The following is a 15,424-nucleotide window of genomic DNA, read 5'->3' as shown; positions in this document are numbered from 1 at the left end:
ATAGCGGCGCGCGCCGTTGCTGCGATACGGCGGCGACGTGAGGGGCCGGGACCGGGGCCGGCGGGGCGGGAGCGGCTCTGAGGGGCGGCGGGAGGCGGCTGAGGGGGGGTGGGTAAGGAACCGGGATTGTGTAGCGGATATAATGTACTTAATCCATCGGGGGTAGCGCGGTTGCCTCGGTGACTGGCGGCATTTGCGACAGCCGCTCGCTTCCAGTTTGTTTCGTGAAAAAAACTTGCGTTCTGTGGGCAGATACTGCGGCACTAAACGCCACACGGATAAGCCGAGAGCTGGCTGAGCACTGAGAAGTGACTGGTGCCTCACCTCACCCACGGTCCTTCCTGAGCCCTGTCGCTGCCCTGTACCGACCACTCAACAAGTGCTCTGCAGAGTCAAAAAAACCAAACCAAACCAAACCAAAACCACCAAAAAAAACCCCTAAACTTACTGTAATAAGGAAAAGAGTTAAGCAAGAGTTGTAAGGACCTCGTGCAAATCAAAGGACCGTTTCTCTTCTTTCCGGAGAGAAGCTGAAAACCAACCAACAATGTCCAGCGGTCACAGACCTCCAGTGGCTCGGTCTTCCTCAAGAGCAGGAACAGGGCTGACCTCAAGGCCTCCCTCTTCATCACGGACTCCAGCAGCAGCCAGAATAGGAACAGCGGTATGTTAAAAACATTTATTATTGACTTCGATATATTTAGATTTTTATCCTTTTTTGTTTCTTTCTTTCTTTTTGGTACCATGACTGGAGTCATGGAGGGTTTTTTTAGTAAGAACTTTTAGATTTTAATTTTGTAGAAGTTTTTGGTTTCTACTCTTGACTGAAAGGGGTTAAGGAGGTCCAGCATCGAAAGTTCACGTGGGAGACCTTAATAGCATTAATGTTGCAAACAGATGGAACAATGAACAGCTGCTCACAGGTAATCCCTTACCCTTATACAGCTTTGTTTCCTTGTAAATGCGAAAAGATTCATATAGAATGAGTGCAGAGACTGACTGATCTTTTTGATTGCTTTGGCAATTGCACAAGGTAATAAATTCATAATTCAGTCTTGGGAGGTTTGTCGTTTGGCTTTGTTTTTTTTGTAGATACCTCCTAGTACAGCAAGACCTGGTTCTCGTGGTGGTTCTTTGACTGCTGGAGGAGTTTTATCGTCTCAGATTAAAGTTGCAGACCGTCCAGTGACTCAACAAGGATTAAGTGGAATAAAAACTCCAATGAAAGGTATTTTGTATAGAAAATAGTTCTCGAGATATCTGCAGGTGTTTTAAAGGAATATCCAGGTGTTTAAAGGAAACTTTTCATTGCTGTGTAAATTACAGAATGAATACTTGTGATTAAAAGGAGCACAAGAAAGAAAATGAAGGTTAAAGCATCCCTTTTATTGTCATTGCTCTTGATTCTCCTCAGAGAGGACAAAGGCTTTTCTGAGCTTAAAAATCATTTAAGCGGATTTAAAATAATTCAAAATAATAAAACAAGATTAATTGCATCTTCTTCAACTGCAGACTAATTAAAATATTCTGTTATATTGTAACAGTAATGTTTATCTTCAGAACTGTCTAAAAATACCGTCTTTCTTTTGATATCTATTTAAGGACATTAAAATATAACAGTTTTCTGCCTGTGCATTTTTCAAATTGTTTTCATAATTTACAGTTCATCAGAATTAGTTTTTTTCTAACAAGCCATCATATTACTCTCCTTTATCAGGTCCTCAGAGACAGATAATGGATAAAACATATTACCTCGGGGTGCTGAGGTACGTGCTTACAATACATTCCAACTACAGCAGATTTAGTGCCCTGTTCTCTTTCAGACACAGAGTTTAAGCTTAACAATAAAGTGGGACAAGTGGTGTTCGCTTACGCTGAACTGTTACAGGAGTCCTGCTATAACAGTTAAGGTTGTTCTGCATATAGTTTGTAGGAATAAAGGAACTTCATGCTTATGTCCAAGTACAAGCAGATTCCTTTAACGGTTTGTTGTTAGGCTTGCTAAGTTAAATGCACTCCCACAGCATTAGCAAGAAGAGAGTCAGTGATTTTGAGCTTCCACCTGTAGTGCTTGGTAGGTCCAATAGCTCCATTTGTAAGTAGCATTGCAAACAAAACACTTTTAACTGTACATCACTTGGATTATACATTGAGCTAACAATGACGATGGCAAGACCTTGTGGAAACTGTTGCCTATGGGTCTTTTTCAGTTGATCATAATGCAGGTTTGAATAATTAGTCCTAAAAGATGTCATTTTAAATATGAATGATATCCACATTCTGTGAAGGTATCCTGTGGGGATCTTTCAGTCCATTTGAGAATAATTCACACCTGTTTCACCAACAGGGACAAAAAGCTTATTAAAATATTCTGTTTGACATCAAGGTTTTCTAGCAACTTGTAACTTCTTATAACTTCATCTAATACACCCACTTTACCTTTTTCCTCACTTATTCAGCTCTTCTTTGAAATGCTGATTAGAAACAGTACAGTGCAGTGAGATACTAATTGTAAATCTCCTATAGTAAAATATGTTATCTATTCTAGGTGTGTTTTAGTTGTACATCCAATTGTTAATGATTTTTTGTTTATTCTTTTCAGAAGCAAAACAAATGAACTCACAACAGAAATTAACAAGCTTCAGGAAGAAGTAGAAATGTACAAGCAAGAGAAATCTGTCTATTTGTCATATGAGAAACGGTAAGATGTATTGCAGCTAATGCAATGCTGACTTGCTCAGTCACAAGACTATTCTTGAGTATTGGGCAGGCTTCAAGAAACTAATAAATAATATTTTTCATTTTTTCATTTTATTTTTTTCATTTTTTTATTTTTTTATTTTTACATATACAAACCTTTCACCTTAACTTTTTGTTTTGTATTTAGGGCAGAGGCATTAGCTGGTGAAATCAAGGAGTTTCAAGGTCAACTAGCAGACTTCAACATGGTATGCTGATGTCAAATTTTGATACTGAATGCTCTCCCTTCTCTCATTTATTCTCTCATTTACTTTGTACTGCTTTTGCTTTACTTCAGCACCCTTTTTATCGACATTTCTCAATAAAAATGTACTGGTTAATACTGCCTTTCTTCAGTTATTGGAGAGAAAAGAGATGGAAGCTAAGGAAAACATTAAAAAAAAAAGGGAAGTGTACTGTACATTAGGAGAAACCACTGCCTGTGGATTTCAGAAATTGATGTGAAGTATTTCAGGGTTTAGAACAGCTACATATAATGATGATTATTTTTTTAAAAAGACACGTAATCTGTTCAGATTCCCAAATCACAGTTCTTCCATTTGCAATAACTGAAAATTTCTTTGTTTTCATGAACAGTATGCCTGGGTTTTGCTTGTTTATTTGGAGCAATAGTAGGCTGGAATTCTATCTCATTTCAGGTTATCGATATACTTAACACGAGTACAGATATGACAGAAGTGATTCGCAATTCCAATATGGTAAGAATTATGGTATTTGCTATATTTTAACAATGAAATGGTGTGTGTTGCATTCTTGGTGCTTTGGATGCATGACATATCTGAAAAAGCACAGCACTCATTTAAAACTTACCTGGTTTTTCCAGTTAAATTATTCATAATGTTGGCAACATGTTTGTAATTAGGCAATTGTCTGAAGTATTGCATTACTGACCCATAATAGTTGCCTGTAGTTTAGATTTAAGAAGGGTGTCATTCTAACCCAAATTATGATTGTTAAAACGTGTTTCTGTTCCTGGGAGCACAGAGCACTAGTGATAGTCATTCAGGTAGACTGCACTGCCTTTTAAAACTGACTGGTCTTCTGACCATTTAATTCTCTTTTGTCTTCAGCCTTTTAAATGTCTCCCGTGTAATGAGTATTAAATAGGTCTCTGACATGGCCAACCACAAAACCAATGAGCTTTGTTCTTCCTTTATGTCCATTCTTTATTTTCTAGAGCAGGTATAGTGTTTCTCTTAGTGTTAAGACATGAATGGCATTAAGCATGTTTCGTTTCTTATGATCCCTTTGTCCATAAAGAAAAGAATCTAGTTTCAGAACAAGTTGTTTTGGTCTCTTGAAAAATTATCTGAATATTTCTTTGTCAAAACAACTTCTTTGTTCCCTGATTAAAAAAAAAAAAAAAAACACCACAATGTCTGTGTCAGGAAGAGAAAAATGCTTTGCAAGTATTAAATTTTCATTCTGTCTGGACGCTGAAGCAGTACTTTACTAAGTGCTCCAGGAATAGGTCCCACAGTAGTAGTAAGTGAATCAGTTTCTCTGGGGGTATTTAAAAGATGCATAGATATGGTACTTAGGTATGTGGTTTAATGGTGAACTTGGCAGTGCTGGATTAAGGATTGGACTTGACTTGGAGGTCTTTTCCAGCCTAAATGGTTATATGATTTATTACAACCTTGATTGTATTTCTATATTATATTTTTTAAGTTAAAGGTACAGAATGACCAAGACGCTCAGAGTATGGATAAAATTTTCACAGAAAGACAAAAGTAAGTACATTAAGACATGCTTCTCTAAAGCTGTTGAAATCATATCTGAATTCCAGAAAATGGAGGTGTTACCTCTTACCTCAAGAATGGGATGCATATCCCATGTGATACCTGAACAATTTCAATGTGATGCATCAGTGCCAGGTTACAGCTAGAGTTCCTAGCTTTAAACTCCAGTAACTACCCTGGAGATACAGGAAGAGTTAGGTGGCAGTGGAGACTCCTGTCTTTTGCAAGCTGCTGTCAAAGTCCTCAGTTTTGGAGTTTTGTTGTGGAGTAACAGGGAAAAGCAAGCAGAAGTGGGAATTAGATCTTTACATATCTGGTAAGGTAGGGTTGTGTAGGGGGAAAGATGAGGATGGTGAGATCTTTCCAATAGGAATATGTGAGCCAGGAGAATGTCTTGTGTAGTGAAAAACTTAAGATAGTGACTTTTTGAGATATTTGATTTAGGGACAGGAAATGTGCAGAAGGTAGATACATGATTCTGCTTGTTGCCACTGAAAGCAATCTCAAGAATGAGGTTTTTATATATCAATAAGCACTTGGAAAAAACAGTTTACCAGTTTATAACAAGTCACATTTCAACTATACTACTACTTCCAACGGCTCTCAAGTGGGTCTGTTCTGCCGATGAATACATTTTTAAAGTGTCAAGGAAATCTGAAGAGAAAGTACTTGGTTCAGTAGCACACTGAGGTATACAGGCATTAGATATGCTATAATGTTAATTTGTCATTGTACTGTATGTACACATTGAAGGGAACACAGCAGTTGGTCTTTCTTACTCTGCTAATTTAGATACAGCAATACCCTAATGCTGTATTGTATGACTGTGTTGGTTTTGGCTAATAGAGTACTGAGCTGTGACAACATTGATTTGGATTCAATCCCCACCCAGTCTGACTGTGGTCTGCTTCAAAATTTTAGAGAAATTATTTCTCTTTTCTGGACCTCTTCACAACTAAACCGTTAGTGATTATGCCGGCTTCACTTGCTACTTTTTAAAGACTTGTTCCTGTTAAGCAATATACAGTAAGCATTCCCCATGCCCTGCCAAATAGATTTTCATAAAACATGGATTGTATTTTTTATGTGTTTTGAAGTATTTGTTATGCTGGTAATGCGTGCACATCACCACATTTTTTAACTTCATGATTGATGCAGCAAAACCTTGTTATAGATTTGACGAGATGAAAGGAGATAGACTGCATAACTTCATTTTGTATTGCATATGAGCAGTGTAAAATGGAAGTACAAGTGTTCTGCATTTTTGAAAAGTCAGTGCCATTATCCATTGTTTAAGGCATTAACTCTCCTCATTTACATAAGAATCAATGTATTTATCCTCAATAAATCCATCTTCTCCATCCCCAAATGCCGGAATTTTCTCAAAGATCACAATGGGTTCTTCACTGTTTGTACGCAGTACTGAAGGAGAAGGACTCATGTCAGCTGAGAACTCCTGTTCAAACCTCTCTGGGTCATTCTCTTCCAGACGACGGTGTCGGTAGCTGATCACGTAATGATACCATGCTGGGCATTTTACAGCAGTAAAAATCAGGAGTGTAGTGCCTAGGACAAACCCTAGGACACCCGCCAGGAAGGTCCAACTTTTGCCAAGAAGTGGTAACTCTTTAAAACAAACAGGAAAAAGGGAGAGTAATTTTCATGAGGAATTCTAGTGAGGGCTTTAGTATGTTTTTTTTTTTTCATAGTCAAATTGAGAACTCATAAAATAAACAATGATAGAGAATTACAGAGTGTCTGCAGAGCTTTGATATAATGTTATTGCTATGCTATTAAGGAGTCAGTAACATCACAGAGACCAAAAATATATGTGCATCTCATTTCCTAGTGATATAAATCTCCTATGCATATTTATAAAAAATAATAGTTTCAAAGCCAGATAAAGTTCCAGGAACATATTTAAGATAACATAATAATTTTTTTCCAAAATGTAAGTACAAAAATTAGGCTTTGGAAAAAAATGATCAGTAATTGACTTCAAATTCTATTTTCCAGGCTTAATTTTCTGTATGGGGATGATGTCTGCACCCTAAAATATTATGTCTTTTGTTTGGCATATCCCTTCAATTGTGTTTCTTCTATTGCAAAATGTCAGTAAACTGTACTTGCCATTAGTCTTTATTTAGAAGCTGGCTCTGTGTGCCTGCCACAGTTCTAAAATAGATTATAGCCTGGTACAGTTAAAGAAATATGTGGCAGTGGTGGCTTATCTGTATATTGATACAGATGCTTTGCCAAAAGCCAAACTAGAGTATTGGAGAATAATGATGGACTTAACATAGAAAGGTGAGGAGACTATTACTGAAATTTCCAAAGAATGTGTGATGGGCATATCCATGTCCTTTAAAAGGGACACAGCTGAGGGCAGGAGTAAAATTTTTTGAAAAATTATATTTTTTTAAGTTGCTTCCTACTTCTGTTAGGCAGAGATCTAGACAATTATTTGAATTTCAGGGCTTTGAAATCTCATCATCATTTTTCAATATCATTTGGGAAATTGTGTGGTTTACCCGTTTTGAACACTTAACGAGTAGAGCTTAACATTTACCGTAATGTGTGGGACTGTCTAGCAGAACCTGGAAATATGCTTGTTCTCTGGCTCTGGATTTTTATGGAAAATGAGAGTGTGCTAGGAATAGAAAATGGTATGAAGTCATGGAACAGCAAAATCAAACATCTTAAAAGCAGTAAAGTGAAGCATCTGTCTATTACCTGCACGTGTTCCATTGTTTCCAGTGATGTTTGGAGTCAGAGCTGTTATTAAGGCACTGCTTCTAAGGTTAATGACAGGAGTGGAAGTTACAGTGTTTTCTAAAGCAGTTTTTTCAATTTTGCAGTCAGCTGGTTGGATAGGGATAGCCATCTTGATGGAGATTTTTTCCTTGGTTGGTAATGTACATGTAGTGTTGCTTTCATTTTCTGTGAACATGAGCAGTGAAAAGGCTGTGAGATATTGTTAACATTTTGGCATTCTCATCTAAAAAAAATCTCACAGATAGCTATTGTATTACTGCAAAATGAGGATAAGTTGGTGGTGGATATTACCCACAGCAGAAAAAAGGAAAGGTAAAACTGTTTGGTGTAAACAAGTGTGAAGTGCTTCTCTTACCAAAACTTACCCAACGTAACATTGGAGGCAGTTAGCCATATCTGTAAGTCAAGGAGGTCACAGGAGCAGATCCATGGGTTTCCAGCTAAAACAATTTTAATCAATTTAAAAGATGATTTTATATGAAAATAGTTCAGTAAGTTATACTGTAGATTTAAAACCGTCAGGCTTTCTAGAGAAGTAAAGGCATCTGAATCTAGTTGAGCAATCATGTTATAGGATAGATTCAACACTGAGAGTTGATTTAATCCTGCAAATGCTGCTTTATGAACTGTGCTAATATGATTGTTGCTGATGTCCAGATATATAAGTTTTTTCAGATTGCAAAAGCTGTTCTTATGCAGTTGAGTAATCCTGTTTTCATTCAGATGAAGTTCAGTGAGGTTAATAAAATGTCCAAGAATCTCTTTGTCACGATCGTTTAAAGTGATTTTGTTGTTTTTGAGGCTTAGTTTAGTAACGTTTTGAGAAAGGTTGGTGGAGATATTAGAGAGGTTCTTTCCAGACTCCTCACAAATGACCTGTTGAAAAAAAGAGAATGATGACAATTAAATACTGTAGAAAAGTCTGATAATGAAGGTGTCTCATTGATGACCATTAAAGGCAAATACAGTCTTGTATTTTTTAATGCTGCCACTTTAAAAGAAAAGTTCTACTGTTCCTCATGCAGTTTTATTTATGTCTTTCTCAATTAATTCATGGTCTGGTGATACAGGAGAATTAATCATACTGGATAGAGACCTGAAGTTCCTAACAACTTAGTGCTTTAACTCTGAGCTGCAAGGCTCTTTCTATGATGGTCATCCAAAATATAACCAGTATGACATGCTATTTTGGAATTAATAGGGGTGTCTGTTTTAAAATTTGAAGTGAAGCTTAATTGGGTAGAAAAAGGATTTCTTTCCCACATAATCTGGAAGGGTGTCATAGAGGAATTTTGTTCTGAAAATTAATTCAAATACACCTTTTAAAATGTATTGTTTAAAAAACTCTAGTCTTTAAAACATCTGTAGAGCAGACCCTCAACAAAACATTATTATAAGTTTTTGTTATATCACCTAAATTCATCTTAGTTTTCTGTGTTGAAGTTTAGCATAGCTGCAGTCTTTTCAGATTGGAATGTTTACTCCCAATACCTTGAAATACTTATGTTTTCTGAAAAGAGTAGATTTATTTACGTGTGTACAGGAGGCATTCCTGTTGTCTGTGGAGGAATTTGTCTGAGCTATAAAATTATCTCAGATGTTTATAATTCACCCACTTACAATGACTGCCATCAGTTAATTGTCCGTTTCTCAAAAAACCACTTCTTATTTGTCGTTTTATACTTCTTTCCTCAGGAATTTTATGTTTATGCAATAGTTTTTAAAACACCTTCTATTTCAAGAGTGTCTTTCAAAAATAAGGGTAGTTCACATCCACATAAAACTTACAGTTTGGGAAGTAATGTTGCAGTCAGCAGTCACTGGATTCAAAAACAGTATTCCAACCCAGACCACAAGCCAAGAATGTTTCATGTTTAAGGCCTAGTAAAAAACAACACTTTTGTGTACCAAGACCAGAATACCAGTGTCTACTGTAGTGGTAGTTTAATAAATTAATAAGTATAGTTTTTGCAATGATAATTTAATACTTTTTTTTCTACATGAATACTTTAAAATGCAAAATTAAGCAGAAAAACAGAGGCTATCAGAATTAATGAATTCAGCTTTCCCTTAGTTGGGCCAAACTTAAAATCTAGTAAGCAAACTGTATCAGTAATAAAAAAGGGATTGGTTAGACAAGTTAATAGGTAAAAGTTTCATAAATCTGTAAAATGAATAGGCAGGGCTGTACTTATTAATATCCCTGATAAAGCCATTGTGGGTACTGGAAGACTGTGACAGACATAAACTGCAGAAAGTATTCAGATTGGCGTGCTCTCCCTAAACAATTTCTCTTGTTGCCACTGACAGAGGCAGAATACTGTAGTAGGTAGATGGTTGGTTTGTCCAGTCAGATTTCTTTTATATTCTTAAATAAGTTATTAAGCATTTTTTGTGAATTTTTAATTAGTAGATTGGTATTTTAATCTCTCTTTTGTCCCCAACGTAGCATATATGACATAAACCTGGACCTGTGTACTGCACTAAGTAAACACGGTTCAATCTCTTGTGATGGAGGTTTTGTAGAGATTTGAGCTTTACTTTTTGAAATTCAGCAAAGTTCCTACAAATTTCCTACACAGTTTCACTGCAACATAAACATCTCCCAGAGAAAGTGGCAGTCATTATTCCTTTTGAATTAGGTGTTATTTGTAGGATCTATTTGTTTTGAACCATGTCTGACAGATGTAAAATCAGTCCCTGTTTATGCCATGCTAGAATGGAAATGTTACGTAAAAGGTAGATTAATGTTTAATTTTTGCATTTTTTCTTAAACATCTGAAAAGACAGTGGATTAAGTGAATCTCAGTATCTCCTTCCAAGACTTATATCTTCCAGAGTAAAAAAGACCTGAAAGTTAGAGTGTAAGGTACTTGCTTAAAATGCTTATTGTGTCTTGAGTTGTATAGAGTTTTCACTGAATTTAACAGAAAAGAGTGGGGGAAATTGCATAAAGAAGCTTAGTTGCATGAACAGTGCTAAATATAGGTGGCCAGTCAGATTTTAAAAAACTCCACCGTCCATAAGGAAAGTTCCAGGAGGCCTTTGCTGATCAGAATGGAATAGATGAGGTCACAGAACAAATTGATCAAGTCACTTAATAGCTTCTATATATTTGCACTGCCGAGGATTGACCTCATTCACCTAACTGAATCAGCCCGAAGACCTGATATAACTTCTAGGAAAGAAGAGGAAGATAAATGCCACTTACTCTGCTCTGATCCATTGTGTATTTCTACTTCTGTTGGAAACTTACATTAAATACAAAAAGACTTCATGAACCTTTTTGCCTTTTATCCATTATCAGGGACAAGGGATAAGCAGCAGCCGCTATGGAATTATGTCCTGCCATAGGTATTGCTCTTGTCAGTGATGGTACTGGTGGCCTGTATATTTTTGAAGCCAGTTTGTGTATTGCTAGTGGAAAACATGATGCAGTTTGAGAACTCCTGAACTGACTATTTTAATAGTTGGATATTAGGGGGTATTTGGTCCTTAAAGGCACTGCTTCTGTTCAGAAACAGAGCAGGTCTTAACCTGGTAATGTAGAAATACAGACTAATGGTAATGTTGCAGTTCAGAGATTTTAAGAAAAGAACTGTTTTAATAGAGCAGGGAAAATATATTGAACATTATTTTTAAAGTTAACCCATAAGTTAATAACAATCAAGTTGAAAATTTAAGTTGTACATATGTCTTAGTGAAAAACAGTTCCTAGTTTTTACTTTAGTTTCTACTGAAAGCTTAAAGGTTTTTTTACAAATGTGATTTCCTGCATTTTGTGTGTGTGAATCTATATAATCAGTAGAAGAACAGGAAAGCATCTGTAATTTTAGTTACAGTTTAGCTTTTTACTAGAACCAGACTTTGAGGATTGCTATTTAAACTAATTGCTATGGAAAGAAACTGGAAATACATTGGTAATACTTTGACATTTTCTTGTAATAAGAAGTGCTTTCTTAAAAAAATTTCCTCTGAGAACTTTGAAGATTTTATTATTTAATAGATAAAGTAAGAGTGTTTATGTGATTGGATAGTCGGTCCAGAGACTGTTCCCCAGCTTTCTAATGAAGTACAATGTACTTAACAACTTGGCATGTCCAAGGTTCATAGTAATTCCTAAAGCTTTGAGAAATATTTTATTCCAGACTGCATCCAAGTTACACTAATAAATCCTTTCCTGCATTTTTAATTAGATGTGCCAAGTGTCTTACCTTTCTGTTGCTTCTTAAAGGCAGCATATGTACGCATGTGTGGGTTTTTCAATGCACTGACAAGAAATAACATGGTGAAACAGCACTTTGTTTTGCTTCAACCTTTGTACTTGATGAATAACCAGGCAGTGTAAAAAAATAATAAACCTAGAAAATCCTTAGCAAAAGATTGACTAAGTTGAGCAACTTCTTATAATTGTCTTGGATTTAATTGGATCTGCAGCCAATAGGAATGTCTAATAGTAGTATGCTGAAGTGTCAAGTTCCAGATCGTAGAGGAAGCACTGAGTCAAAGTGCCATAGGTAATTTACAAGCAAGTTGAGTTATAGTCAACTAAAGAAATGCTGGAGACAGAAAAAGACGTGCGTTTTTTATGTGATCATTCATCAGATGAGGAAAATGTGAAGGTATTTGCATACTGAAGTAAAGTTCTCTAGTAGTTAGTTAAATCTGTGTTAATTCTTGTGTTTTGGAAGCATCATCAGAGGAGCTGCAGGGTGTGATACATAAAGCTCCTTATTTACAAAGAATTGCAAGTGCCATAAGACATTTATTGTAAGGGCTATGTTTCAGGAAGAAGTTCTAAAAACAAATTTTATTTGCTATGATTGGTAGCATATATATATATATTCAGGGAAAAAGGAATTATACTGATACACAAACACTGTGTCAAATAAATTTTTACAGCACAGAAAAGTTAATTCAAACTGTAGAAGAAGACATTGAACATGAAAAGGTTGTGGCAGATGACATAATAAAAGATATGTCGCAGGAAGATCAAGCTAAATATATGGAGATGAAGGCTGCTAATGAAAAACTCTCCCAGGTTGGTTTGTTTCCTTGTACTTACCTAAAATATTTCTTAAAAGGCTTTAATGGTTCTAGATTTAAGTACTAAAGAGGTTGACAACAGACTAATACAATAAAAAAAAACTTGCTGGTGTCTTAATCAATTGTAAAAGTACCTGAAAATAAATAGAGCAATTGACTAAGACCAAGTACTTTCTTTTTATAATCCTTTGTTTAAGAATAAATGCTGTTCCTAATTTTCCTTTTAAATTTGGGAACTCACATGCAGATTTTAAAAGCCATTACAATACTTCTATGTTTCATCTTGTGTAAAAAGCAAGCAAAAGGGAAGTAGATCACCTGAGTAAAAAGTTTTCTTCCTGTGTACAGAAATGAATCTGACTAGGTTTTTTTCTGTTGTTATTATTGTATGTCTGAATGTATCAGAAAAAACTAAATGGGCTTTATAAAATTCTTGTGACTTCATTAATCCTAATGGTAACAACAGGAGTAAGATTTCTAGGCTCTCTGACATGATCTATACAGGCTTAAAATGTCTCTGTGTAGTCTAGGCAGAGATGATACTGGTGCTTCCCAGCTGTTTTAGGATGAGTTGAATCAGTAGTCAGGGCTTACCTGTCTCTTTCTGGACCCTAAGGAAATGGTGGTGGCAAGTTCAGGTTTTAAAATCTGACTCTAAACTTCTGAAGTAGAAATAATAAGTTCCACCCTCATTGTTGATTTTAAGAAAAAGATGGTAGAAAAAGGGCAAACAATTTTTTAGTCATAGCCCAACTGTAAATAACAATGATAAGAGTAATAGAAAAGTTTGATGCTGAAAGTAAGTGGTTATTACATTTGAGTTACTTGAAGGAACTGGACACAATCTTGTCTTTAAAATTTTTGAGAGCAGCAATAGGATGATTTACAGCATTTTATAAATACTAAGGTTAAGAACTGAAAAGTAATCAAGTAATAATTTTTATCTGAATTTTGCATTTTGTTGCCTCTTCAGGAATTGCTTGTTCAACAGCAGGAACTGGATGTATTAAATGTAAAGGAAGAAAATCTAAGAGCTGTATGTATCATAACAAGTTGTCTCTGTACCAATCTTCCCTGAACTTTAGTGTAAAAAATAATACAGTACAAAAATGCCTATAATTTTTTTCCCTAAATTTTCAGATATTGCCGGATCATGCTTTAGAATGGGAAGGCAAAGCTACCTCTCTGTTTTCCACCAATAATTTCTAATCAGTTTTGGGTAAAAATTCTTTTTGCTAGATGCCAAGTACAAAATTTTGATAGCAGTAGTGACCTTTCCTAGATTTAGTAACTCATACAGTTTCAGATGTTTTCTGTGGCGTTTCATTGATTTAGAGCAACCCTCTAAATTATCATTAACATCCTTCTTAAGGATTCTTGTGACTTAATTAAAAAAATTTTTTTGATATGTTTTCAATTTTCAGAATGTCTGAGAATTATTTTCTTGTTCCACATTTCAGTTCAAAAGCAATTGGCATTTGAAGCACAAAGTGGTACCAGATGATATATATTTTTATGCCATATATATACATAAATGTTCACTTCTTATACACTGTCATATTGCTAGATTAAGGAGAATGTTCTCATATTGTGTCTTTCATGGATTAAAGGATCTCTGAGCAGAAAAATACTGTCAAAAAGTATAATTTACAGGTACCATTAGACATTTTTCAGTCCTTTTGAATATTGTATATGGTTTGAAATCCCCTAGAAATGGTAAAGTAGTAAATCTACTCAGAAAATTGGCCTGAAGATGAATTCATAAAGCAAGAAGTAACTAATTGGGATATTCTGTTGTAGAAAATGCAATATTGACTATACAGATTTTAAATTTTATTTTTATACCATCTCTGAGCTTTTTTGTAAGAAATAAACTTTACTTGCACTGTATAGATAAGTGTTGCCTAACTAAAGCATAATTTCTACAGTGCTCTCTTGCCATCTGAAAATAGCTGGTAGGTGTTTGCTTTTCCCAACAGGAAATAGCACAGTCTGGAGTGAAACAGGAAGCTGTGCATCTATATGAAAAGCTTCATGAGCTCAAGGAACGTCGAGATCAAATTATTGCTGAGGATAAGAACATGGAATCTCCACAGGAGGAAAGAGAGAGATTACTAAAGCAGGCAAGAACATAAAATATTGCTACGTAAAAGACTCTCTGAGTCAGGATTTTTAGGGGTGATAATAGTTTTAAAGTACTTGAGTTTGCCTTTACTTGCTTTTTAAGCAGCACAAATAACCTGAAATTGGGAGGTTGGGATATTTCAGGTTCATCCAAAAGCTGTAGACCTGTTGGAGTGGGTTCAGAGGAGGACCATGAAGATGACTGAAGAGCTGGAACACCTCTCCTGTGAAGACAGACTGAGAGAGTTGGGGCTGTTCAGCCTGGAGAAGAGAAAGCTTCTGGGAGACCTCATTGCAGCCCTCCAGTACCTAAAGGGGGCTTATAAAAAGAGGGAGATTTACATGGGCAGATAGTGATGGGACAAGAGGGAAACTGTTTTAAAGTAAAAGATGAGAGATTTAAATTAGACATTAGGAATAAATTCTTTATTGTGAGTGTGGTGAGGCACTGGAGCATGTGGGTACCCCATGGCTGGAAGTGTTTGAGGCCAGGTTGGATGGGGCCCTGAGCAACCTGATCAAGTGGTGGCATCCGTGGTGGGGCTGGAGGGGAGGTGAAGCATGGGTTGGAAATAGATGATCTTTTAGGTCCCTTCCAGAACAAACCATTCAATGATTTTATGAAACCAAAATTGGCACTGGCAGCTTTTCAGCTAATTGACTTGTTCCAATTCACATGTCATGTAGTTTGGGAAAACTGACCCAATTGAACTACTCTGTAACATAACTCCAGACAATATCCTTGTGGGTACTGAACATGTAAACTAATCCAGGAACAATCAGTTTACAACAGCCTATGCTGTGTTATGTAACTATCTGTCTGTACCATGTGGATTATTGGTCTGAATGACCAATGGTAAGTGTATCTGATTTTTAAGTGTGTGATTTTAAACATTTGGAAAAGACAACACTTAAATCATATCACTTCTTGTTGGACGATGTAACAGCAAGTTTGTGATTTCATATGCGGAGTTTCT

At 35.9% G+C, this 15,424-nt stretch overlaps 1 protein-coding gene across 1 annotated transcript in view; it reads left to right on the top strand.

The window, feature by feature from the left end:
- Positions 1-118: 118 nt before the first annotated feature.
- IFT74 (intraflagellar transport 74) overlaps positions 119-15,424 on the top strand; it is a 35,076-nt gene continuing 19,770 nt past the window's right edge. The window contains exons 1-10 of the mRNA XM_050329420.1: positions 119-664; positions 1,093-1,228; positions 1,718-1,766; positions 2,603-2,701; positions 2,888-2,948; positions 3,399-3,458; positions 4,432-4,493; positions 12,180-12,318; positions 13,297-13,359; positions 14,303-14,446. Of these exons, the coding sequence (XP_050185377.1) occupies positions 548-664; positions 1,093-1,228; positions 1,718-1,766; positions 2,603-2,701; positions 2,888-2,948; positions 3,399-3,458; positions 4,432-4,493; positions 12,180-12,318; positions 13,297-13,359; positions 14,303-14,446 (930 nt within the window). The 5' untranslated portion in view covers positions 119-547. The remainder of the gene's footprint in view (positions 665-1,092; positions 1,229-1,717; positions 1,767-2,602; positions 2,702-2,887; positions 2,949-3,398; positions 3,459-4,431; positions 4,494-12,179; positions 12,319-13,296; positions 13,360-14,302; positions 14,447-15,424) is intronic.

This window comes from Myiozetetes cayanensis, unplaced genomic scaffold (assembly GCF_022539395.1).
Source record: "Myiozetetes cayanensis isolate MyiCay16 unplaced genomic scaffold, myiCay2020 scf4, whole genome shotgun sequence".
In the NCBI taxonomy this organism is placed as follows: Eukaryota; Metazoa; Chordata; class Aves; order Passeriformes; family Tyrannidae; genus Myiozetetes; species Myiozetetes cayanensis.
The sequence above is the reverse complement of the archived record's forward strand: the minus strand, read 5'-3'. Positions and strand labels throughout refer to the sequence as shown.